Source organism: Alexandromys fortis, unplaced genomic scaffold (assembly GCF_014885135.2).
Source record: "Alexandromys fortis isolate MF-2015 unplaced genomic scaffold, M_Fortis_MF-2015_v1.1 scaffold_32, whole genome shotgun sequence".
NCBI classification, from domain to species: Eukaryota; Metazoa; Chordata; class Mammalia; order Rodentia; family Cricetidae; genus Alexandromys; species Alexandromys fortis.
In genome coordinates this window covers 6,625,775-6,651,967 of record NW_026067938.1, presented here as the reverse complement: position 1 = coordinate 6,651,967, position 26,193 = coordinate 6,625,775, and the positions used below count along the sequence as shown (strand labels likewise).

The 26,193-nt window shown below is 43.8% G+C and overlaps 1 protein-coding gene across 8 annotated transcripts in view; it reads right to left on the bottom strand.

The window, feature by feature from the left end:
* Stox2 (storkhead box 2) overlaps window positions 1-26,193 on the bottom strand; it is a 217,943-nt gene that overhangs the window by 22,860 nt on the left and 168,890 nt on the right. Inside the window, exon 2 of one of the 8 annotated variants that reach the window (XM_050147290.1) lies at window positions 10,281-10,400. The exons of the other annotated variants lie outside the window; for them this stretch is intronic. Coding sequence (XP_050003247.1) covers window positions 10,281-10,305 — 25 coding nt within the window. The 5' untranslated portion in view covers window positions 10,306-10,400. The remainder of the gene's footprint in view (window positions 1-10,280; window positions 10,401-26,193) is intronic. 8 annotated transcript variants of the gene reach the window in all.

The following is a 26,193-nucleotide window of genomic DNA, read 5'->3' as shown; positions in this document are numbered from 1 at the left end:
AAGGGGAAAACCAAAGCAGATTCGGGGATCTTTGGAGGTATAGATCACTTGGGAAGCAACACTGTCACCAAGCGTGCTAGCGTAAGAAGAATCTCTCAGAGGACCAAGACACAGAAGCACGAAATAGAATTGCTTTAAATGCAGGTTGGAATACTTCATGGTTCTGCAGAGATTGCAAAAGACTTCTCTACACAGATGCCAATTAGCGAAACAACTAGTTTCTGCTTGTCCTTCTGCGTTACGGGTCGTTTCTGTCATCTCCTCCGTGGATTTCTTTGCGTTCGCTGCGTGCTCACTGGAAGAGGCAGGAACTGTGCCAGTGCCGGGGTATTTTTTTTTTGCCAGGACCTCGTTTCACCATAACAATGACTAACGGGCAGTAACTTTTAATGTAGGATACAGAGCAAAGTGGGAATGGGATGCTTGAGGTATGTCTTCGTGCTGACTCATTCATTCGTTCATTCGTTCATTCATTCATTCGTGCTGACTCATTAAGAGCAATTACCTCCCACTCCTCATCCATCCCCAAATCAGTCCACACTGTCCACGCCAGCACTTCCTCGGACCCGCTCCAGAACTCCAGCTGCAGCGACACCTATCCATATCCCCATCTCTACCACGGCCGTCGTCTCTCACCTGGCCTGTTATATTAGCTTCATGGCACTCAGCTTTTCTGCCTTAGTCTTTAACAGCCCCTTTCTTCAGAACAACCAAGCTCCTCAAGAGAAGTCATAAATCATGCCAAATCCCGGCACAAAACCCCACAGCCCTGTCTCTTAGACGGAAAGAGAAACCTGACCCCGTATGGGTTACGTCTACAAGGCTCTGCAGTTTGGACCCGCCTAATGGCCTCTGTGGAATAGACCCCCCATCTACTCACCACTGCCTTTCTTATTACAGGCTCACAACCCCCTGTTTTTGGATACTGCCAGGCTTTCCCTAAACTCAGGCAGGGTCTTTGTCGTTTGTATTTTGCTCCTGGCTGGGGGTGCCTGTGGGGTGGACTTTTCCAGGACTGGCCCCTTGTCATTACGTATAGATCAGAAAAGCCATACCCCCAGAGAGCCCCACCGAAGCCAGTGCTGGACTTCCCTCTCTGAATGTGTGTGTCTGTGTGTGTCTGTGTGTGTGTGTGTGTGCTCACGTTTATAGCTTACTATCTGTCTCATTCACTAAACATGAGCTCTACGAGGAAGGAGACCTGAGCAGCCTGTGCCCAGCGCCTACAACATAGTGCTTACACTAGACAGTTAGTACAGGCTGAGCAGAGGAATACTTTCTTTTAATAATGTAATAATACAAAGGGTTTCTAGGGGTATTTTTAAAACCATACTTTAATTCATATTTTGCTAAGCAATTAAAAAACAGAGACCAAATATACTAAACTGTTTGATTTTTTTAAAGACTTTTCCTAATTAATTTTGAGAAGGAAGTCCCCCAAACACAGTATTTATCATAGAAAAGATATCATACATTAGGTGAGGTTTTGAGTATGTGTTTAAGATCTGTTAAAGAAATCATAAGCTCTCTCAATACAACAGAACACATTCAGAGTTATCAAGATTTTCTGGAGCTCTCTATCAACGTGATGAATGAGACAACTAGTCACTCTTAAAATATGTCACTGGAAAATTCTTCCAAGTCCTGGAGAGATCGCTGAGCGGTTAAGAGCACTTGCTGCCTCTGCAGATGACCCAGGTTCAATTCCTAGCATCCGTATGGTAGCTCAGAACCATCTTTAACTTAGTGCCAGGTGATATGACACCCTCTTCTGGTTTCTGTGGGTACCAGACACATGTGCGGTGTACACTGATATATGCAGGCAAAACACTCATGCACATAAAACAAAAGCAAATTGTTCTTTAAAGAAATAAAGGAAAACTCTTCTGACTACTCCACATTTATTTTTTCAAAGAAGACAATAAACCATAAATATTGCTAAAATATATAACTCAAAGATCCCAGGATTTTGCATGAACTATGAATCATAACTTACTTGTCTCTATCTTTATTTTTACCTTATTTATTGGAATGTATGTGTGTTTATCACGTCTGTGGGTACCCCCAGAGGCTAGAAGAGGGTGTTAGATGCCCTGGAGCGGGCAGCTGTGAGCTGCGTGACTTGGGTGCTGGAGCAGAACTTGTGTCCTCTGGAAGAGCAGTAGATGCACTCGCCCACTGAGCAGGGAAGTGCCAGTTCCTCACTTGCCTATAATCTATAGGATAAATTTTTCTATTGTCAGACCGTGTTTGAAGATAGTTAGGGAAAGTCGACCATGAGATACTTTGTGGGAAGAATTCTTTCTGAACAGCTACCACTCCATCCTACTATACTTTAAGGGGGGGGGGGGGTAACTACACTTTATTTTCTTACAAAAATCCACTTAAACACAGCCCTTGGGGTACAAATGTCAAAAGTAGGATAATTCAGATACTATCAAGCCCAGTATAAGCATTCAAGGTGAACTTCGAATGTGAAAAACCTGAAAATATTCCAGTAGTAAGCGAAGGACATTGTTGTTGACATTTTGGACACTGTTTTCAAGTAAAAGACTTTGTGAGCTGGTTAGCATGAGAAAGATAAGTTAGTGGGATGAACAATGAAGGGCACCAAAGATGGTCTCCGGACCACTAGAGGCGAGAGAGAAGCCTGCAGAGCATGAAGGGGCATGCTGAGCTGGAGAGCAGGCTGAGATGAGAGGAAGAGAAGAGCTGAAACCCAGTCCTGGTAGACCAGATGGCTTAGCACTCATTCTCACTATTCAAGGCACTGGTTATGTTTCCATGGGGTCATCATGTGACATGCTCGTGTGAGTCACTCTTCTGTGACTACAGGATAAACTGGTGCTGGCGACTGCCACTCCCACATCAACCAGGAAGGCCTGACACAATAGGACACCCTAGATGCCAGCTGGCTGTATCTTCTGGTCTACCTGTCTACACTCCGCATTTCCCTCGTGGAGCATGTCACTGTCTAGCACAAACATTTTCACTATTTGAATCTCTCTTCCAACTTCAGGGCAGTTACTTTAGTTGGAATTATTTTTACCAACACACACACACACACACACACACACACACACACACGTACACACAGCCTGAATTCAGAATCAGTTATTCTGCTTCTTCATGTCCTGTGTTTCACTGTAAATGTTCACTTAGTCTCTTCTGTGGGTGGAAGAGGGACTTCATGGAATTCATACCCCAGATTCTCAACTCACACACCGTATTCCCATTCTCAACAATTAGTCGGGAAACAGGGTTGTTTAGAATTGGGAAACCCCTACTCTGTGAAGGCGCCGGGAGATACACAGCTAAGAACTCACTCTCCTCTTTTCTTTTGAAAATATCACGTGATATTCTTCATGTTCACCTGCTCTATGTTGGGACAGCGTGTATGTCACAGTAAACACATAGAGGGCGGGCATAAACTGCGGGAACTACTTAGCACCTTCTACTGCAAGGCTCCCGGGATTGAAACTCAGGTCATCAGGGCAAGCACTTTTACCAACCAAGCCATTTGACTGGCCCAGAATCCAGTCTGTTAAGACAGATATGGTTCATTATCTGGTAGCCTGCTTCCTTATCTGTAGAATAAAGGTTTGGATGAACTTGTAGTATGCCTTCTTCCAGCTCCAAAGGTCTGTGATTCTCTGCTAATTCAGCGGGATTTGGGCAGGAAATCAACTCACAACACATTTCTCATACCCGACTCTATTTCCAGGCCTTGTAGAAATCACTTCCCTGCTGATGTGATCTGGAAGAGGCCTTCATTTATAAAGAAATGGCTAGCTATGTCAGCCATCATCTTTTCACCTTGCATAATAAAACCGTCACGGTTTGTTCTAACTCAAGTCTGCTTGAGCTTTGCTCCTCGGGACCAACGTACCTTTCCTTCCTCACCTCTGCCAAATTAACACTAGCATTAAAATTATGGATGCCAGTAAAATTACCACATGCAGCAGCTATGGCGGCTCCTCATAAAAAGTCTGAAATGCACTTCTGAAATGCTCAGAGCCCACGGGGAGGAGACAGCTCTATTCCATCCCGCAAAACGTGCTACCTTTGCCAAGTTTTATCTCAGATGCCCCTGGGTGTCGGGAAATCATCCGCTCGCTAAGGTTACAGTCAAGTGAACAACTTCTCCGGTGCGCAGCCTCAGACAAATCTTGTGTTTTACAATTTAATTCAATTTATTAACCCCAATTTTATGTGTAAATGCTGCTTGGTTCTTTTAACAGAAGATCTACTGCGGCATTGTCCAAACGTTCTTCTAGAAAAGCACGTATCCCTTTCCCATATTTACTCGCCAAGACCACAGCGGCCTGCTGAGGGGACAGAGCATATGGCTTCCATTAGCTTACTTGCCGCTAAGAAAGCTTCTTTGAAACCAGATTACTGGTCTTGACTTTCAACTGTTTGCGCTGAAATCTGGAGGAAAACTGACATTGAAAACGGCACTTTTACTAGCCTACCGTAAGTTTGTTTTCAAATGCCACTGGCTTCAAAACTTAAAGGCGGGGCCCTTATTGCAACAGGCAATGAAGGAAACTTGGCAATTAAGAAGAGGAGAGTGTTTGATCCTTTGAACTTCTAGGGCAGCCTTTCCTGCTTCATTTCAACCCCAACAGTTCTCTGACACAAAATCCAATTCTTAAGCTGTTATTTGAGGAAACTGTTTGCACTCAAAACAGTAGAGTAAGGAGGAGGGGCTGATCATGACGTTGTTATGACTTCCGAAGAAATTTCTAACAAGAGCTGAGCTAAGAGCAGTTGTGGTGACTTAGCACGCACACACCAAAATGAGTCAATGACCTCGTGTTACCCAGAATGCTCGGCTCTTGGCTGTACGGCACAGACAGGTGCAGCTGGGTGGGATTAATCAGCTCATTGGTTTTCAGGAGAAAGCATCGTCTTCCTAGCTTCTGACCTTCTATTTGTCATCTTAGCTAGCGAGACTCAGTACTCAGTACCTTAGTTACTTGGGTTTCTTGCTACTGAGACCTGGCTGCTGTTGGAAAGTTGTCATAGAATAAGGAGAGGTTAAAAGCCCAGAGAAGGGCAACCAGTGGACAGCAGTGGGTGAAAACCCCCTTGGCATAATAAGAAACATCTGTTTAATCACAGCAGTTAGGAGCGCTTTGGACCACTTGCCCGTTGGCTATAGATTTATAGCCGAAGAATTAGAAGGGCGCTATGAGCTATCGGAAGAGTTACATTCTTCAGTACATCAAATCTTTGCTAAAACTCCATGGTGTACGCCACCCACTGCCCCTGGGTATGTGTGAGAAATCAGGAGGTAGAAGGCAGCAGACAGCCATTTCCACGTCAGGCGGTCAAGTGTATGGACAAATGAGAAGGCTCTGCACATCAGGACAAGATCAGGCTGGGCTCTACTTCCTACCATGATGGTGGTGATACCAGCTACTTCCCTCTCTCTGCTCCCTGACTCAGAACTCAGTTAAAATGAACTTAGTTATAAATTAGCTATATCTCCCTGACCTGAGATAGAAATCACGAGAAAATGCCAGTCTTGGCCAACAACAACTAATACATCTCCTGAATATACGTAGCTCTGTACGGTACATATTTAATGAGTGTTCCCATGGAAAGTGGAGTCTTCCTGTAGAGGCAGTGCCTCAAATAGAACCGACTCTAAATTCCTCGTGGAATTCCTAGTCATCTATTTCTCCTCCATTTCCACCATTCAGCAAAAAAACACTGCCTGTCCGTGAAGATGTACCAGGCGTTCCCATTTCTATTGATGAAAATTTTCAACTATAATTTAATAAAGCGGCCTGACATTTGCAGGACTGTCCTCGACATCAGGCTCCCCAGGGCTGTGTCTCGGCCTCTGCATTCCTGCTTCATCAGCTGAGGGATCTGGACTACGCTGTGATGGATTTCTGTGAAACACAACTGCTACTCAACAACCCAGCCTAATTAGATACAGGTCAGATGTGGTTAGGACGGCAGTTCCCGGAGTACAGCACCCTGGACGGAACAGCTGCCATGCCACACCAGCCTCCTTTCTCGACTGCCACCTTCCGTCCCCTTCCGACAGCCAGAGAGGTGGATGCTGAACTGGGTGAGAGTTCGGAAGGACAGAAGAAAGTTCTGTGACTTTGAACAGACTCAGAGAACACGCCAACTCACGGTGACATTAAATAACTCCTCGTGTTATGGTGACCCCATCCATAAGATTGTTTTTGTTACCGCTCCATAACTGTAATTTTGCTACTGTTATTAATTGTAATGTAAATATCTGATATACAGGGTATCTGATATCCGACCCCTGAGAACCACTACTCCACGGTGACACTGACCTTACAGCGATTGAGGGGATTAGATGAAATAACAGATGTTGAACATATTGCCCTGGAGACCCAATATTTAATAAATAGTAGCTAGTATTAAAAATATATCATCTTCAAGCCTGTCTAAATTTAAACCATTTCTTTTTCGTCAGTACTTGAATTATTCCAACAGAAAATTAATTTAGCTAGAAAAAGAGGTTAATTTAGCCATAGGAATTAATTTAGTTATAAAAGGCCCTCTAAAAGATACCTTAGCCCATGCTAAGGAGGGCAGTGGTCCTCCTTACGCTGACGACGAAGAGGACTCCTGATACTTGGGTAAGAGAGCCTGCCCTTAGGAAATGGAGTGTTTCCACTGAGACACAGCGGTCTTATACCTTTTGGGCCGGGAGACAATGGCCTTAGAGCAAACACGAGACATGGATGTCACTAGGGCATTTACGGAGTGTGTTGCGGGTGATAAAGAAATCTGGCCCATTTCAAAACAGTGGCTGGACCAGTTCTTCACCCACACTGCCTAAAAAATAGCTCCTTGTACTAAAGATGGGTGGCGCTGGGAGTTGTAGAACTTCAGATGGTCGCTGGGAGTCTTGTCACCAGCATGGCTGCCCCTTAGGGAAAAAGTCCCACAGCAGTCCAAAAACGTGACTTTCACACAAAAATCAGAATTTTGTTTGCTCCTTACTTAAAGACGATTTGCCCAATAAAATTAAAGAAAACTGTTATTGAGGGCCATACTTAAGAGCTATACCCTCACGCTTGTTCCGATGACACCAGTCCTTTGCCACAGGCATGGATGGCTTTCTCAGCTGTCACTGCACCTCGGTGTGACAACAGTCATAATTTCCAAAGCCTCGTATAACTTCTGAGGTTTGCCCTAGCATTAATCTTCCCTGTGGAGATTCTTTTTAAATTTTAATTTATAGTCTTTAAGATGTATTTATTTGGCATATTTGGGGGAGGTAGTTAGGATATGTAAATCTACATCGTGTGTGATTAAATGAGGGCACCGATAAGCAATGCTGCAACACTTGGATTCTTCCAGCTATTTGGGGTCTGTCATAAGATGTTACTGACTGTGGCTCCCTGTCGGGGATGATTCCCCCTAACGACTGTACTTTGGTTCTTACTATCTGACCCCTGTCATACTTCTCTCCCTCTCCCTTTCCCAGTCTCTCATGGGCTCTCTTCTCTTCTCTTCTTTGAGAGATTGACTTTTTTCAGCATCTACTAACTTATTAGAACATATTTCATTTGTCCTTTCGTGAGTGGCTTGTTTCACTTAACACGATGCTTTCTGAGTCTACCAAAATTAATAGTGTATTATTTTAAGTACAAGATAAGTTGATGCTTTTCCATAACTTCCTACTGAGCTCTTTCTGCACGTGGAAAGTGAGAGGCGATGTGAACTGTAGACTGAGCATACATGTAAAGCCTTTGCTTTCAACGAGTACAGGTCAGACATAAAAATGTGAAAAGAAAAAAAAAAAAACCAAAATGTTCAAATTAGTGTTTAAAGCATCCTTTGAAGGACTGTAGCAAACATGAGAACAGTACACAAAACCGCATGACTAGCAGATTGTTCGAAGGACCCTAGCCATGGGAGCCGACACACACGCTTAGGAGACACGCAGGAGGACCGCAGGACAAGGGCGGCCTCGGTTACATCGCACGTTCAAGACCAGCTTTGGCTACATGAGACCCTGTCTCAAACACAAAGACAAAATGAAAACAAGACCCTCTAAATTAGACTCCAGTGGCTGAAGCAATGACAACAGCTGACACACGGAGTCCCAGGAAGTTAGAAAGTGTCACCCTGGCAGAGGAGAGCTAACTGAATAAAGAAACAGCATTTGCTAGCTGTGTGTGTGGCACAGGATGACAAGTCTTCAGTACCCCAAACCCGACAAAGGTCTGGAACAACAAGAAATCAAAGGAACTAATCGATAAATGGGATGATGAAACAGTTCTCAAAAGATGAAACACAAACAGCCAATAAACGGAGTCATCGGAGAAATACAAATTAAAACTAGGTTGATGCTCCCCGTCTCACCCCATTCAGAACGGCAATCATCAAATTTTAAAAATGCTGGCAAAGATGTGGACAAAAGGCTACTCTCTGTTCCACCGGTGGGAATGTAAGCTAGTCCCAATGTCTATAGATAAAAATATGTATTTTTAAGAGAGAGAGAGAGAGTTCTCCCAAAAAGTTAAATATAAAACTGTTATATGATTCAGATATACCCATCCTGGGTATTTATCCAAAGGCCCAAAGGACTCAAGTCATCACAGAGACACTGACAACACTGTTCACAGTAGCTAAATTATGACACCAACTCAGGTATATAACAACAGAGGAGTGGAAACAAAACGTGTGTGTGTAAGCTCACACACACACAGAAACACACACACACACACACCCACACACACACACCCCACACAGACATCTTAGCCCTAAAGAATGAGGTTACATCACTGGAGACAATCATATTCAGATAATGAAATCAGTCTCAGAAAGACAAATAGCCTATTTCCCTCTTGTCTGTGGCAGTTAGATTTTACAGAGATACATACAATCATGTATGTTACATGTGGCATGGAAATAGCAGGGAAAGTGGACCGGGGCCTAGCAGGAGGGAGAAGGGGGAGAAAAAGGAAGCTACGGAGGTGGAGGGGTGCAGAGACACGAGGCACCGTAACTTCTGCACAAAGATGTCCCCGTGTGACGACGCCTGTACAATGACCACACACAACGGACACCCAAAGGAAGGGAGATCGGGTGGGCGGACAAACTTCATGTTGCGGCAATTTCCTCCATTGGGAGAGTTTATGTGGAAGAGGGGTCTTAAAGGGGGGGGGGGGCTCCAAGGATCAGCAGCACCAGCAGGCTGTGGGGTTCCTCAGCAAGCGCTCTCCTGACCAAGGCACCATGCGTTCTTTCCCTCGGTGGAAGGGGGAACCTGTGCGCATGGCCGCAACCACGGAGAGAGAAGAGGGGACCTGCCAATGGAGACTTGGACTTCTTTTAAAACATTCCAACTATGCAAATTACATAAAGGACCTAATACTCTGAGACATATCGTTACTAAAGAACAATATTGAAACTACATTTGGAGAGGTGGCAAAAAAAATCATAATTTCAGATGCCGTTTTTGTGCTGCTGAATGCAATCCGGCAAGTATTTTTTTTTTTACCATTTTTTAAAAAAAGATTTTGTGTGAAAAGCTCATGGATGTTATAAAAAAATAATAGCCCTGTAATAATCAAAATCCTAAACCAGACCCTAGTGACACACGCCAACTTTGTGAGTTCATAGAAGCCTCAATGTGATGCTGTTCTTAGAAAGCCTCTGGCTCTGAGTGTGTAAATCGGACTCCTTCAGCCTTGAGTGTGATATATGTTGGGTCCCAGGACAAATAACACACACATCTCATGAACTGTATATTAAACAGAAGAGCCAGGCAGTGGTGGTGGCCCATGCCTTTCATCTCAGCACTTGGGAGGCAGAAGTAGGCGGATCTCAGTGAGTTTGAAGCCAGCCTGGTCTACCAAGCGAGTTCCAGGACAGCCAGGTCTGTTACACAGAGAAATCCTGTCCAGAAGGAAAAAAAAAATGAAGAGGAAAAAAAAAATCCAAGGATCTTTTTCCCTTTGAGGAGTGAGAGAGACGTGCAGAGAATGGAAATGCCAAGCACTCTAGCTACTTCCTAGCCTCCAATCTACAGCTGCTGACTGTCTGGCCCCAGTGCAGCAATGGCTCATGATGGTGTGGTCACATGCAATGGGCAGCCTCCATGGGAGAGTTCGGACTGCCTGAGATGAAGGTGGAGGGCACACTAACAGTAAGACCACTTCTCAGAGGGCCGCTCGCCCAGGTCACAGGTGGTATCGACATTTTTAACATATATAGATATATCATTTTTTCATACAACAATTTTTGAAATAAAAGCAGGGGAAACCTACCTGACCCTTTCTGGACTGGCTCCATTCCCCAGGTAGCTTTGATGCTAAAGCCTGGTGCATGCTAGGGGAACGCATCCAAGCACAAGAAGGAGCCAGTAACAGAAATGGACGTCCTAGAATCTGTAATAAGAAGAGAGAGTAAACGTTCGAGCAATCGTATCCTAAATGAGCATTTCAGATTGGTTACTGCAGGCCTGTGGAACACAACAACAAACCGGAGCTTTACCTTGGAAGGTATAAATATTTGATATGGGCTAAAGAACCCTGGGCTCTTCTTACAAATCAGGGCTTGTGACGCGGAGACAAGTTCCCTCAAAAGCTCTGTGGGTGTACTTTGCTGGTAATGGTTTTACAAACGGGGGTGGGGGGTGGGGGACGAATCATCTTTACCACCCTTTCGTGCTATTTGCATGAAACGGCTGGATCCTGATGCGCGCACGCCTAGCCCACAGATCCCAGCCGTGAGGACTGAGCCAACATCCCACTGCGGTGTCTCGGGATCTGCAGCGTCATTCCTCTTCCGATGCCTCCCTGCAAAGTGAAGTCGCAGGGACCAATCAGCCTGACTTCTCACTCCCTTGCCCAGAATCCTTTGTGAGCTGAAATGAGTCATCGCTCCCAAAAAAGCTACAGCCTGTGTGTGTGTCTGTTAGCTCCTTTGTCTGTGCGGTGCAGTGTGGGGACTTGGAGGGCAGGACAGATCCCAGGTGCAAGGGCTAAGGAGCACACGCTCCTCTCCAAGGGACCCAGAAACCATCACGTGCCATTAGTTTCCCCAACACATTTTTTTTTTAAATCACCAAAAGTAAAGAGGGCACATACCTCCAAAATGCTTGAAGAAAGAACACACACATAAAATTTGATCTGGCACCATATACTCAACAAACCACAATCAAAGACCTGCTACATTGTCCTATATTTTTTTTGTTTATTTTTAGGGCGGTTCTATAGCACACCGAATCAAAGTTCAGCCGCAGTGAGCTATTTGCCATGAATTCCAGTTACTGCGTAAGTCTCTGCAAACCCAGGGCTCGTCACCCCGTCAGGCTGCTGCTGGGGCAGCGGCAGTGCAGCTCCGCCACTGCCCATAAAGGCAGCATCAGGGAATGAGGTCACTATGTCAGGAGCTCAGGCGCAGCTTCAGGCTCTCCGGAGCTCACAGCACAACTGGTAGGCGTCAACAGGATTTGTGGTTTTGTGCCGCAGCTTTGTCTGCTTTTCAAAATTTTTAAAAAGAAATCTTTTATGTCTAAGATCAGGAAGGGAAGAAAAAAAATCAATTCCGCGTCTATGCAAAAAAAAAAGTCTTGTTCGTTGCACCATCTGTAGCAAGCTCATTATTAGCCCACGCTGAATACCTCCTACATTTGTGTGTGTATGTGTTATATATAAACACGTACAAACATACAATGATACACACACGCGCGCATGCACACACACACACACACACACACACACCAGACTCTATAGGGCAGAATTACTGAGACAACATTCGGCTTTGTACTGACAGATGAAATGCCATCACAGTGTTCTCAGGCAGAGAAGGGGATGAAGGTGCAGGGAAGACGGAAGGCAGGGACATCAACCATCACACAAAGCTCAGAGGGAAAAAAAAATGGAGTCTGGAGAAAAAGAATAATAACGAAGAAAGAAATGAACAATACTGTATTCAAACAGCAGCACCCAGTCCCCCAGACAGGCAGCCTTACTCTCTCACCTCAGCCCCAAACAGACACACCCATCAGTGACCCCACTCTCACAATCAGACAGATCTGGGCTGCAGATGATGTCTGGACAGCAAGTTCACAGCTTCCTCAGGAACACAGCAGCCACACGACAGACAGAAGGGACCGCGGAAGCCAGTCACTACAAACACGAAGTCCCCAACACGGTCCTTCCAATTTACTTCCATCCTTCCTTTCTCGAGATAGGGTCTTATTCTGTAGCCCAGGCTAGCCTGAAACTGCCTGCGATCCTCCTGCCTCAGTCCCAAAAGTGCTGTGACGATGAGGATGATGAGCATTAACCCCCATACCTGACAGCTCTTCCAAACTGCTGAGCTGGGAAGCTCCCTAAGTGGAGCAGCAGGCTGGGCCACCTGAACCTTGTTGTGCCGTTCCTTTGCTTCAGCCTATTCGGAGACACACTGCCACGAAACTCAGGTCCTATCCCAAGCCACTCTCTGGCAGGTGTCCAGCAGTTTCTCCCCTATAGGGAGTAATTCCCAGTCTGGCCTTGGGAAGCTGTGACATTCAACCCTCTTTGGCCTGTCAATACATCCAATAGCTACAAATATCCATCAGCCTGGTTCCTATATGCCAGACCGTCTCTTCTCTAGTTGCTTGCCACCTTAGATGCCTGGTAAGGATGGGATGCAGACTGTGTATTCATTTACTGCTAGATTGATATGTTTGACTCCAATGTTAAGCAAACAAATCAGAAGCTTTGGTGTCTGTCATCTCCTGGCTCCTTTCACACCCTCAGTCCCCATGGGTTTCTTCCTTTGCTCACTCTTTCCATGCAGAGGACACCAGGGTTCCACCTGTGGCACTACTGAGGCTTTGTCATGAACTCCACTAATCAATGAGTGTGGTAGACGTTTTCTACTGTGTATCCCCAACAATCCCTCAATAACTATCACTAAATTAGGCAATGCTTTGACTTACTGAATCCTTTGACATATCAAGGCTTCATGCACTTAAAAAAACTATGAATTATACCATTTATGCTTTTTATAGAAAAGGTTTGGTCTTGAATTTCCCTTCTAAAGTATTCTTAACTCTCTCCTCCTGGTCAGTCACTGTAGTCTGAACCTGGGGCTCAGGACTGGAGCTTTTTATCAATGCAACCCTCAAATAATCAATTCTCTTTAAATATAGCTGAATCCTTTATTATAAATCCAGAAAAATCTACCCAATGCATCTATGAAGGTCAATCTTCATTGTCAACATGACTGGATTAAGAATCACCTAGGACATGGGCAGGGGTAGCATATGACTTTAATCCCAGCACTTGGGAGGTGGAGGCAGGCAGATCTCTATGAGTTCAAAGCCAGCCTGGTCTACAAAACAGTTTCCAAAACAGTCAGGGCTGTTCCACAGAAAAACCCTGTTTCAGGGGGGGAAAAAACCACCACCACAACAAAATAATCAGCTAGGCAACACACTTCCAGGTGTCTGTTAGCGGTTTCCAAAGAGACTCAGCTGAGAAAGAAAGATCACTGAATATGGGAAGCCAGCTGAACACCAGTATCTGTCTTTCGCCTTAGTTACTGCGGATTCGACGTAGTCACCTTCCTTTCTGCCACCATGACAACGTCATTAGCCCTCACAGCCTAAGGCCCTCCAGGGAAGTATCAGACTGTTGTGCCTACTATTAATAGCTAAAGATTCCACTTCCCTCTTTGTCTATTAATGTCAAATCAGTGAATAAGCAAAAATAAAAGCCCAACTACCCAAGTGGATAGAAAACGACCACTAAAGATGTGTTAGAAGTTTCCAATATCTAGACATAAATGTCTCCACCCAGATATGGGTCTTTTCTGTTCACAGATAGAAGCACCTAACCCTTACAAGGAGCCTGAAAGATAAGTTCCGGTAAGATCCCCATTTTTAAAAGAGTCAACCTGCCTCCTTCCAGATGGTACAACCACTAAGTGCAATTCAGGATCTGAATCCCCGACAGTTGTCACACACGCACGTGTGTGCGTGCACACACACATACACACTTGCACACACACATGAGTGCATATACACTATCTCTCAACATAATAAATAACCATCAGAAAAAAAATATTTAAGAAACATATACCTCAAATTTTAAATTAAAACCAAAGCCAACTGCTGACTTAGCACGTGAGGCTAAGGTGGCTAATGTCACAGATCAGATTCTATCAGTAACAGGTGGCTCTATCCAGGTCTAGAGTCTGGTCAGCTGCACTCTGGCCTCGGATGCAGCTTTCATTGAAAGACCATGCAGAAGAATTCAAAATACCTGTCAACGCTACAAACAAGCTTTCTTTGCTGTTCTGCTAATAGCAGGATGAAGTGTGTGATAGATATCTATTAGCCTCAAATCAGAAACATATGCAAGAAAGGCTACGGTGATAGCTCAGTTGAACAAGCGCTTGCCTTGCAAGTACAAGTGTCCAAATTCAGTGTCCAGAACCTTTAAAAAAAAAAATAAGCCTTATATAATGTCACCCACGGAGAGGCAAAGACAGGCAGACATCTGGAGCTCACTGCCCCACTAGCCTGGCTTACTTTGTGAACGCCAGGTCAATGGCAGACCCCGTCTCAACTGTTTTGAATTGCATCATGCCTAAGGAATGACACCTGAGGTTGTCCTCCAGCTTTCGCAGGCGTGTGTGCACCTGTGGGTGCGCACACACGCAGCCACGCGCACATGCGCAAAATAATAACAGACAAGGAAAACATTTGAGACAAGTTTTAGACAACAGAGAGCATGAAGGTCAAAAGTGATCTGCTGGCCAGGCGGTGGTGGCGCACGCCTTTAATCCCAGCACTCGGGAGGCAGAGGCAGGCGGATCTCTGTGAGTTCTAGACCAGCCTGGTCTACAGAGCTAGTTCCAGGACAGGCTCCAAAGCCACAGAGAAACCCTGTCTCAAAAAAACAAACAAACAAACAAAAAAAAAAGTGATCTGCAGTCATAATGAGCAGCCCCCTCCCCCTCCACCCCCTGCCTTCGGTCCCTGGAGTAATGGCTTCAAGGATGGTTTACAACCATCGTCCAGGGCATCCCACAGGTGACCTGCCCAGTTGACAAGGTGTGAGGAAGAGGCGGTGCTTGGCACTGGAATGCCTCCTTGGCAGAAGAGTAAACTCCAGCGGCAGCCGGAGTGACAGAGTCCTGAGGAGTTGTAATCACCACTGGGATGACTAACCGTCTGGCAAAGGCTTTGGGCTGCTCCAAGTGAAAAAGGAGAGAGCGGTGCACACAGCCTTGAATCAACTGAAAATATCTGCAGGAGGCTTCACTGTAACCTCGTATGGTTACCAGGGGTAGTTTAAATACGTACAGGATTGGCATACATGATTCACGGAGTGTACACTTTTCTTCACAAACAAATGACTTCTACCTTCAGAAGCTCAAAATACGCCGGAGTAGAAAAGAAACTCACACCTAACTACAAAGAAATACAGGGCAGGACCTGTCAAAGGCGAGGCGGCTCGGGAGCATCTGGAGAACTCAGGAGGAAAGAACTAGGGCTGGAGCAAACAGGAACGATGTCAAAGGAGAGGTGAACCTCTTCCCGAACCTGCAAGGTGAAAGGAGGAAGAAAGGCACCCCCACTAGACCATAAGCTCTGGAAAAGAGAAGTTTTTGCAGGTTTTGTGTTAAAACTGTGTTCCCGGAAAGTGTCTTGCCCCAACGACCTAAGGATTAAGCATACACTGAAGGAAGGAGTTACCAAGATGAGGAGTTTCCAGAGGGGGGTAGAGAACAAGCCTCGTGGGGCCAAGTACTCATTCCGAGAAGGGAAGGGAGAGCAGGCGGAATGGGCGGTGCAGGATCAGGGCAGGGGCATCCTACGGGGTAAGACAAAGATCTGCCTTACAGTTGCAGCAAATTCTACTCGTTTGTGAACTAGTTAAATTGCATCCCTTAGAAGCCTTTCCCCTATGTGAACCTACACTCTGAAAATAAAATTGCTGCTAAGCTTTTGGCAACCGGCTAAAGATGAAGACATGTTGACTACAGCTTTATCATTCACAGGAGAGGGAGAGGGACCCACGAGAACGAAGGAAGGTGATTGCTCCCGATCCGAAAGGAGACACCAAGGAAAGCATGGTGAGACCTGGCGAGAGCTTCAGGGAGACTGAGGCAGCAAAGGGACACAGCACAGGTGCGTACAGAAAGATGGAAGAAGAGGAAAGACAAGGCCAGCTCACCAGGCAGCAAAGTAAAGATAAATAGAGATGATGTGGTTAGAAGGTTCGTGGTGTTTTAGAGAAGGGCTGGCTTCCTGTCTAGATTGGCTAAGATGGAGACACACACACACACACACACACACACACGTGCACGCACGCGCAAGCATATGAGAGAGACAGAGTCAGAGAGAGCCAAGCTGTATAAGCTTGTAAAGGATATTAAACTGATGGATAAGTGCATTGCAGGTATATATATATATATATATATATATATATATATATATATATATCTGCAATATATTTTATATATATAATATACACACACATACACACACACACATATTGATAGCAAGGTTTCTTTGGAAGCAAGTATACAATGGACCCAATGAAAGAAAATACCTATTGAGGAATGGCTTTTATGTTCACCTATTGTGAGAGACCAGACAATATGTAGACAGCTTCATCAGTGAAGAAACTGACCAGTGGGTATAAGAAATGATCTATTCTTTGAGAAAATACCAACCAGATTTTCTAGCATGAATAAATTAGGGATTATCCAACATGCAATTGAGCTGCCGCGTAGCACAGTGGTATAGCGCTTGATAGGAGGCATGAGGGTCCAGGTTCAATTCCCAGCACAGGGAAGGAGGGACGTGCGTTCCTTGGAGCGTCACACACCTAACACTGACTGCCCAGACTCCATACAAAAGCCTGGGCCAGAGCAGAGGCCTGGCATTTGGAGTATTGTGCGGTGTGGAATATTAGTGCAAACAGAAAAGAAATCATAGAAGAGAATCCTCCACAGAATAATTCCTGAGCGCCAGCACCAGCTCGGATTTCCCTGGCTGCACAAAAGCCGATAAAAAGACACAACTTAAAAATTCAACAAGAGAGACTTTAAAGAAAACAGAAAGTTCCGGAGTTTCCAGGGCCTCTCTAGTTCAGGATTTACCGAGCTAAGTGCATTTCTATAATGAGAGAAGAAACAATTTCAATTAAAGTTGGATTAGATGCAACAGAGGATGGAAAAGGCAATTAAGTATCTGAAGAGCAAACACCCTTGGTCTCCCTCCAGGTAGGAGAGGCCACAGACACGAGGCCCCGGCAAGGGTCTGACTACTCTGCCTCCCAGCTTTGCAGCAGGCTTTTTAACAGAATGGTTCTCACGGGTCAGACTAGAGTAAGGATGGGTGAGACCTAGGAGACAGCAGAAGCTATTCAGCACACTGTTGTTTGACAGAGGACGGATGTCACAGCCTAAACGGGAGAGCAGGCTTGACCAGGTGACAGAGTTAGAAGCAAAAGCACCCTGTCTTTTGGTTGTGTGTTACTCTATCAACTATATTAAATATTAGTTTATAAATACATTAAAAGAAAGTTGATACCTATTACCTTATAAAATATATGAAAGGAGGCTACACTCTAAAGCTTCTCCAGATGTCTTTCAGATAAGAAAATACAAATTAAATATGCAGATTCCAAAGTATAGTGTGATGTCCACTATTTTTTTTTCTTGCTTTTAGCTTCTCTAACTAACATCTGAAGACAAGAAAGGAAAAGAAGGAGGCACAGGGCTGAGTGTGGCGATACGCACTTGGGATCCTAACTCCTGGGAGGCCGAGACAGGAGAATTCGAGGCTCTGGGAAGCCGGCTACAAAGGCGATTCCAGACAAAGAAAGCAAAGTGGAGAAAAAAAATAATAAGAGCCTGTGGGATTTTTTTAAATTTTAGTTTTGATGAAAATTTTAATTTTTAAAAAATAAAATGGCAAGAAAACTATGGAAACCCCAAACCTGAGCTATCACTCTTCATTAGACTATTACTGCATCGTGTTTGGGTTTGTGGGGTCACATTGGTGACCGACTGGGCAAAAACACACCCGAGAACAACTCTCAGACACTCCTACCAAGTCGCGCTTACTCTCTCCACCTGCAAGGACAGTGAAGGCGTGTTTTTAAAAGTCGCAGTTTGGAGGGGTACATGTGAGGGCCTATTGATGATTGACTCTTTAGTGTACGCATGGGCACACGTATATGTGCGGAAGCCAGAGGTCGACTGCGTCTTCCTTAGTTCCTCTCCACTGTAATGCTTTGAGACAGGGACTCTCGCTAAGTCTGAAGTTCACTGAGTCAGCAAACTGATTAGGAGTGCCGGCCCAGGAACACACCTGCAATCACAGACGCATCATGGCCAGCTTTTTAGAAGGGTTATGGAATCCATATTTGAATCCTCATGCCTACTCAGCAAACACTTGACCAGCTAGGCCATCTCTCAAGGCCCCAGACTCCATTTCGAAGACTCATTATACTTCACAGCAGACTGCTGTCTGGATCGCAAAAAAAAAAAAAAAACCTTTCAATTCTATTTACATTCTGCACTGGTTTCCAGAATGTGCAGGTGAGCTCCCCTTGGGGGAGTGTCTGTGTTTATCCTGCGGCTACAACCAAAGCCAGTCAGTGCATGGTCCCAATCTCTGGAGACAATTATGCCCCATGTTTGAGAAGCAGCAAATCCACCTGAAACAGGCCTTAGAATGGTATTTTCCAATTAGTCTCTGTTGCTTTAGAGATACAGCGTTATTGAAACCTGGAGCTCTTTTCGCTGGAATTTGTTATAAGGTCAAAGAACAGAGAAACTAAATTACTCTATCGCTGGCTTATTTAATCAGGGCTGAGTTACCGCTCTGTGGGCGTCATTCCTTCTGTAAGGTTGAATCATGGGAAACATGAAGGGTGCAAAGGATGCCACTTTTTTTTTTTTTTTTTTTTTAAAGAAGACACAGCTACGGAAGTAACCTCTGGCCTCAAGGTGCTTCCAATTAAACGAGGAATGGAAAGTCAACACACAGGAAAAGGAGGTGCGGAATACTTTCCCACACGGCACTGCATGACAGGGAACAAGTCCAAACAAAGTGTACTGGCTAGAAAGTTCCACCACGAAGCTGAACTTAGCCTGACTGGAGTTGAATATGTACAATGTGTGTGTGTGTGTGTGTGTGCTAGTACACGTGCGTGTGCGCGTGCATGCGTGAGTGACTGAGTGCATGAGTGTGTATGTGTCTCTGTATGTGAAGGTGTTTGTACATGAGTCTGTGAGTGCATGTGTCTCTGTGCGTGAGTATTGCATGCATGAGTGTGTGTGTGCGCGTGTGTGTGGTTGCACATGAGTTTAGGTGCATGTGTGTACAAACATACGTGGAGGCCTGAGACTGGCTCCAGGAATCTTCCTCAGTTACTTCTTCTTCAAGGCAAGATTAATCATCGAGCCCAGAGCTCGTCCATAGACTACCTGAGCCCCTGCCTCTGAGTTCCAGGCTCTGGAGTTACTACTGAACCCCATCCTGCCTGTACCACGTGAGTGCTGAGAATCCGGAGCCCAGTCCTTAGATTTGTACAGCAGGTCTTTACCCACTGAGCCATCCCCCTGGGCCAGCTGTGACTTCTGTTAGCCTCCACAGTGCTTGTCAGAGACAGCAATCCACTGCCTACACACGCTTCCCCTCAGGAGGCCTGAAATCTGTGTGCTGTTTTCCAGACATCTCAAGGTGTCCCGTGACTTGCGCTTAAAGTCTGTTCTGCTGTGGTTCTTATTACCTAGAGTGACACAGGTTGAGACTGTGCCTGCCACCATGTTTTCGACACCTACCAACAGCCAAAACAGTAGTCAACTACTTTTCCTCAGTTTCCCTTTTGGGGTTTCAGATACAGTTAATCATGAACTGAGAAGAGTAAATGGAAGATTCCAGAAATAAATAATTTGTAGGCTTCCTGTCACATGCAGTTAGGAGTAACATGATGGTGTGTCATCCTAATCCACTCCACCTGGGGTGTGGACCACATCTCCGTCCAGTGTTTCCACGCTGTATATATTACCTGCACATCAATCACTTAGCAGGATCTCTGCTAGCAAGCTCACCATTTTTAGACTGTAGTGTTGTGTTCAAGCCTTGTTCACTTAACTAATTCCCCAAAGAACAAGATCAGTAGTGACTTCTGATCTTCCAGATGTGCTAAAGACAAGCTGTAAGGTGCTTGCTTCCCTTGGGTGAAAATACAGGAAGAATTTTGAGGAAATATATTAAGATAACTTTTATCACAGCATACCATTGCTAATTGTTCTATTTTATTATGAATCGTTGTTGATAAAATACTAGTTGTGTCTAACTTTAAAATTTTATCATAGGTAATGCATAGGAAAAACACAAGGCTACCAATCAAATCAGTAGCTTCAGTCATCCACTGGGGAGTCTTTAAACAATTCTCCCAGAGATAAGGAGACTCCTTCGCATTTGTTGACTTAAAACTACTTCCTGGGTTTCGACCTGCTCTACACCTTCCCTACAGACAACTCACCCACTACCACGTTTATGCTGAGCCAGTTCTTGGTATTTCCAGAAAACAGCACTTACAGAAGTCAGATTACACATATCTATCAATAGGCATTACAACTAGAAAAGAATCCCGATGTCAAAAATAAAAATCAGCCCATAGTCTCTGGTCACTTCATAATGTACGGATGAAAATTAATAGACTTTCAGGCCAGCATGTAGCCCAGTGGCAAAGCACTTGCTCGGTGCATGCAAGGTCCTGGCTTCGAGCCTCAGCAACACAGAAACAAATAAAGATAAATAATTTATTCAGTTAATTAGTTGATTCAAATAAAATTAAAAGCTAGGTGTGGCATTACATTCAGGAGACAGGGGCAGGGGGATCATGAGTTTAGGGCCAACAACCTAGGCTATATAGTAGAAACTTGTCTTTTAAAAAACAATCCAACTAAATAAATAGAATTTCTTTGTTGTCTGACATAAAAATGTTAAAATTTTCTAGATCGGTGCTTTCCAGAGAAGAACTAGCATTCATATGTGGCCGCCAACTTAAATCAATCAGATTAAAGAGTTAATTTTTCTATTCGAGTGCTCAGTGGCCACAAGGGCTATTATTTGACATACTGGAACATCATGTCACCTTAGACATTTCTACTGAACAAGCTTGATCTAGTTAATCAACAACAGCCAATCGTAAGGAAACCAGAAACCATTTACTTATGACCATGACAACTTGCATTGTCAACATAATATTTAAAAATTAACAGTTATAAAACTGAGGTCTTATGATATATAGAAAATCTACAGATTAAATGAATAATAAGTAAACATATGAATAAACAAACATAACATCACATTCAAGATACAGTCAGCTTTCCAAAACTTCCTTTTACTAACGGACTTCTAATCCCGAGGAGCCACCAAGCCATTCTCTGTATCCCTCATTTTGCCTTTTCTAGATTGTCCTAAGGGTGGAGTCATACTCTTTTTCCAGATTGGCTGCTATCATTGAGCACAGTGCTGAGATTCATCCACGACAGTCAGAATGCAATCTCTGGTTCTTAGGGTATGGATACGGTTAACTCCACTAGAACTGCTAAACTATTTAGCAGACAGACCGCACAATTTTGTAGTTCAAGCAGCAGCTTTGTGGTAGATTTCCTGTGAGTTTTCTCCCTGGCCCGTCAAGCTCTCTGCAGTAAGAGTAGCTTTATTTCTATCTGCAGGTCTTACCTTGTTGTAGTAGCTAGGGATTCCAGCATGATGTGGACCAGGAAACAGGAAATCTCTGCCCCGTTCTCAGTCTTGAAGGCAGGCTATTTCATCTTTCCCATTATTCTATCAGTCATAAACTTTTATTATCAAGTCAAGAAACTTGTCTTTTATTCATAAATTATTAGAAGCTATTAAGTTAATTTTGTTGGCTGTCTGGTCAGTTGTCTGAACTTTCTTCTTTAGTGTGTCAATGCGGTAGATTACAGTCATTGATTCTCAAGCTCGGGATTAACCCTTCCACCCTAAGCCTTAAACCACAAAGCCATTACCTATTACTGTTTATATATATTGTGGAATTCACCTTACTAATAATTCATAGAGTTTTTTTTTTCCTGCCTCTGTTCATAAAGAATATAGTCTCTATTTTACAGTACCGTCTTTGATTCTGGCATCAGGGTAAGGATGAGTTTATAAAATGAGTTGGGAATTACTGTCTGCCATTCTATTTTTAAAGCAGATCACATGTTAGTTCTTCTCTGAATGTTTTGTAGGGCTCTCCGGTGAAGCCATCTGGACCTGAAGTATCTTGGTGTGTGACCCTTTTGTAAAGCTTCAGACTTACGTCCACTGAGAAGACAGGACTAGCCAGGCAATGCATTTCTTCTCAGGAAAGTTCTAGTTGCTCATTCTTTCTAGGATTTGATTCTCTTATTTAAATTAGTGAATTTACAGATATGGAGCTGTTTATTTGTTTATTATACTGTTACTGTCTGTGGAGATTGTAGTATTACACCCTCTTTCGCGTCTTATATTGGTAATTTCTTTTGTCAATCTGCCTAGATATTTTTCAATTCCATCAATACTTTTACAGAATCGGGTTTTCATTCCATCAGTTTGTGTCACTCTCTGCTTTAAATTCATCAATTCCTGCTTGTTAGTTCCTTCCTCTGCTCACTTTGGGTTCATTATTGCTCTTTTTTTTCTAGTTCTTTTAAGTGAGCAATTACTTAATCTTAAATTTTGTTTTCTTTCTCAATATGAGCGTTCCATTTACGTATCTCCCTCTGAGTCTTACTTTGACTGGTCACATGAATAATGATACAATATATTTTAATTTTTATTCATACCAAATATTGTCTACTGTCCCTGGGGGGACCTCCTTTCTCATTCATGGGCTACATAAAAGTGTGCTCTATTGATTTGTATTTGAAGACTTCTCAATTTTATCTTTCTGTGGTTGGCTTCCATTTAAACCCCCTTATGGTAAGAAAACAACTTTAGATCATTTGATCCTCTCCACTGCTTTGCTTGCCTTAAACTTCAGTTTATTCTTGTGAGCGATCCCCCAGGAGCACACTCGGAGGAGTGTGCACTCTACAGTGTGGAGGAGGAATCCAAGAGAAGTCAGTTGGATCAAAGAGTCTGATGGTGTCCTTCGGTTTTCTCCACCCTTCCTGGTTTTCAGTCTACTCCTTCTTGCAATCATGCAGGGAGTCATCCTAAAGTCCAGATCATAACCATCCATGTTTTCCTTTGAGTTTATTCATACTTTATGTGTATGCTTGCATACACTTGATAAACATCCAGTTTCTCTGTGTACTGTTCCTCTATGCCCTTCATGACTTTTTTCACCCTGAAGTCTGCTTTTTCTGACATTAACATGGCCACTTTAGCTTTCTGTTGGTTAAGGTTTGCACTGTATTTTTTAAAAGATCTTATGTTTTTAAACCATTAATATCATATTTAAAAGACGTTGCTTATACATGGCATATCCAGTCATTTAGGAACACTGACAATTTCTATGAACTGCTAAGTAGGTAATTCATATTTAATGTAATTAATTCTATGATGAGATTTAGATAAATCTTTTATCACTTTCTGTCCTCCCAACCCCCCGCCCCCGATTTTATTATGCCATATTTTCCCTTTCCTATTTTCATTTGGATATTTGGAATGCTTTTTTTTATTCTATTTTCTTTACTGAGTTTTTATTACGTTTTTGTTTTGTGCTTTTAGTTGTTGCTCTTGACATTTTAAGATGCACTTAATTTTAACAGTGATTCAGGTTGAATATGAATTGTCCCAGGGAGTCATGTTTCAGATGCTTGGTGTTCAGTTGATGGCATTATTTCAGTGTGGAAACCTCAGAAGGAGAGACCAAGCAAGAGGAAGTAGGTCTCCAGGGGTGAGTCATTGAGGGTGTATTATCTCTGTCCACTTTCGGCCTTGCTCACTGCTCTATGATCAGCCCTGAGGCGAAGAGCCCTCCTCCAGTACAGTCTTCCCCTGCCATGCTGATATCATGTCTCTCGTGTCTGCCCACGTGACCGGGACCAAGTCACCATGAGGCAAACTCCTGAACCCATGAGCCGAAATGAGTCATTCCTTCCTCAAGTTTCATCTCTGCTGTGCATTATTTCAGAGGAACAAGGTCACTAGCGCCACCTCGTACACCTAAAACCACTATTTCACTTCTTCGAGTGGTGACCCTGACCACCACATTGACCCGTCTCCTCTTCAAGCTATAAGTACCACACAGAAGGCTCCACCCATCGTTCAACACTTGCTTTCTACGGATTATTCACATTCTAATGAATCTGACAATAATTATATTTGCAAAATACCTCCCACAGTTGGGGTTGTCTGCTTCTTCATGATGCCCTTCATGATGTATTATCTTGCCGTCACTACGTCTTTGAGACCAAGTCTTTCTCTTATCTAGGAGCGTCGTCATCCCACCTTCACATGTGAAGGCCAAGCATAGCTCATCCCAGCCTCTGTGGCTTCTAGTGGAAAATCCACAGGCATGGCACCAGCTTGTTCTGCTATACACGCTGCCTCATTTCCCATCTAGTGGGAAGAGTTTTGTTTTGAACCCAAGGCTTCTTAAAAATCCCCATTCACAGACTTTTGCATCCAAGATATTTTATGTGACCATAAAATATGTAAAATATGTATGTAAAATATTATATGTAAAATAAGTATCCAAATCAAACATTCCCTGATAGTAAGTCATTTAGAAGTTTATTCTAGGGGCTGGAACATTGGCTCAGTCATTAAGAGCACTGACTGGTCTCCTTGAGGACCCAGATTGACTCTCAGCACCCACGCTGCTGCTCACAAGCCCAGCTGCTGTAACTCCATTTCCAGGGCATCTGACACCCTCTTCTGGCCTTGGCAGGCACTGTGCACTGACATACATGCAGGCATCCATACGTGCAAAATAAAAACATAATAATTAATAAAAAATTTTAAAAGAAATTTATTTTAAAGCAATTCTTTGATATGCACATACATTTTTTCACTAACAAAATTAAAATAAATTTGCATACTAATGAGATGAAATTGCTCATTTATTTCCAGATAAAGAACTAAGTCCCAGCTTAAGAAGCTGGGTTTTAAGTGGTTTATTGCAGGTCTAGCCCAGATTTCCTTGAGTTTCTCCCATTTACATTTGTTCAGCTTCCTAAATCTAAAAATTGGTATCTTTTATCAAAACTATCTTTTGCCCATTAATTCCTCCAGTCTACAGCGTTCTGTGCAAAATGGTGGACATTTGTTATGTTATCCCACACATCTATGATGCTCTCTTTCAATGTTTCTGTCTCTTTCTCTCTATTTTCCTATCTGCAAACTCTTCCTTTAACTACACTATCATTGAGGTCATCTACACATTTATAACGTTGGCGATTATATGGGGCCACTTTGTTCAGAAACCCATTTCCCAGTCCCACAGATCCCGACTGTGGTTGTAATAGTGACCTAAGGTCTTCCTCTGAGAATTCCAGTATCTATACCACGGCCATGATTGCGACTGTTCACAGTCATTGCCCGTGGGCACCAAGGTCACCTTGACTTCCTCAGATGCTAAACAATGTTGAGCAATGATCATCAGACTCTGAGCACTTAAATCCAGAGGGTCATATTGAATTCATACCGTGTTTTTAGACGGTGGTCAACATGGTTAAGTCCAGGGTGAGAATTCCCAGCCTCCTCCCTGCTATGACTGAACTGACAGTTCAGGACAAAGGTCTTGATAAAGCTGTTGGGGGTCTATCTTCCATGCATCACCCCATCACAGGGTCAATCTAAGACCCATGGGATGGGTCTAACATATGTTTCAGCCCTCAGAGTAGAGTCGCTGCTTGGAGTCTGATCAAAACGGGCACAGCGCTGAAGTGAGGCCACCTATAAACTCCCAGTAACTGCATCTCAGTCAGAAAGAGCACAGTTGCTTTTGTCAGCAAGAGGACTTCCCTTCTGTGCTGGTTAGGGTCAACTGTCAACTAAGAATAGCCTAAGAAGAGACTCTTAGTGAGGAATTCTCTAGATCAGGATGGCCTGCAGACATGTCTGTGGGGGGGGATCGTCTGGACTGTTCAGTGATAAAGGTTCAAGACCCAGCCCACTTCGAGAGGCAGCATTGTATGGGCTGGGTCTTGAACTGGCTAAAAATGGATGAAGCTAGTTGAGAACAA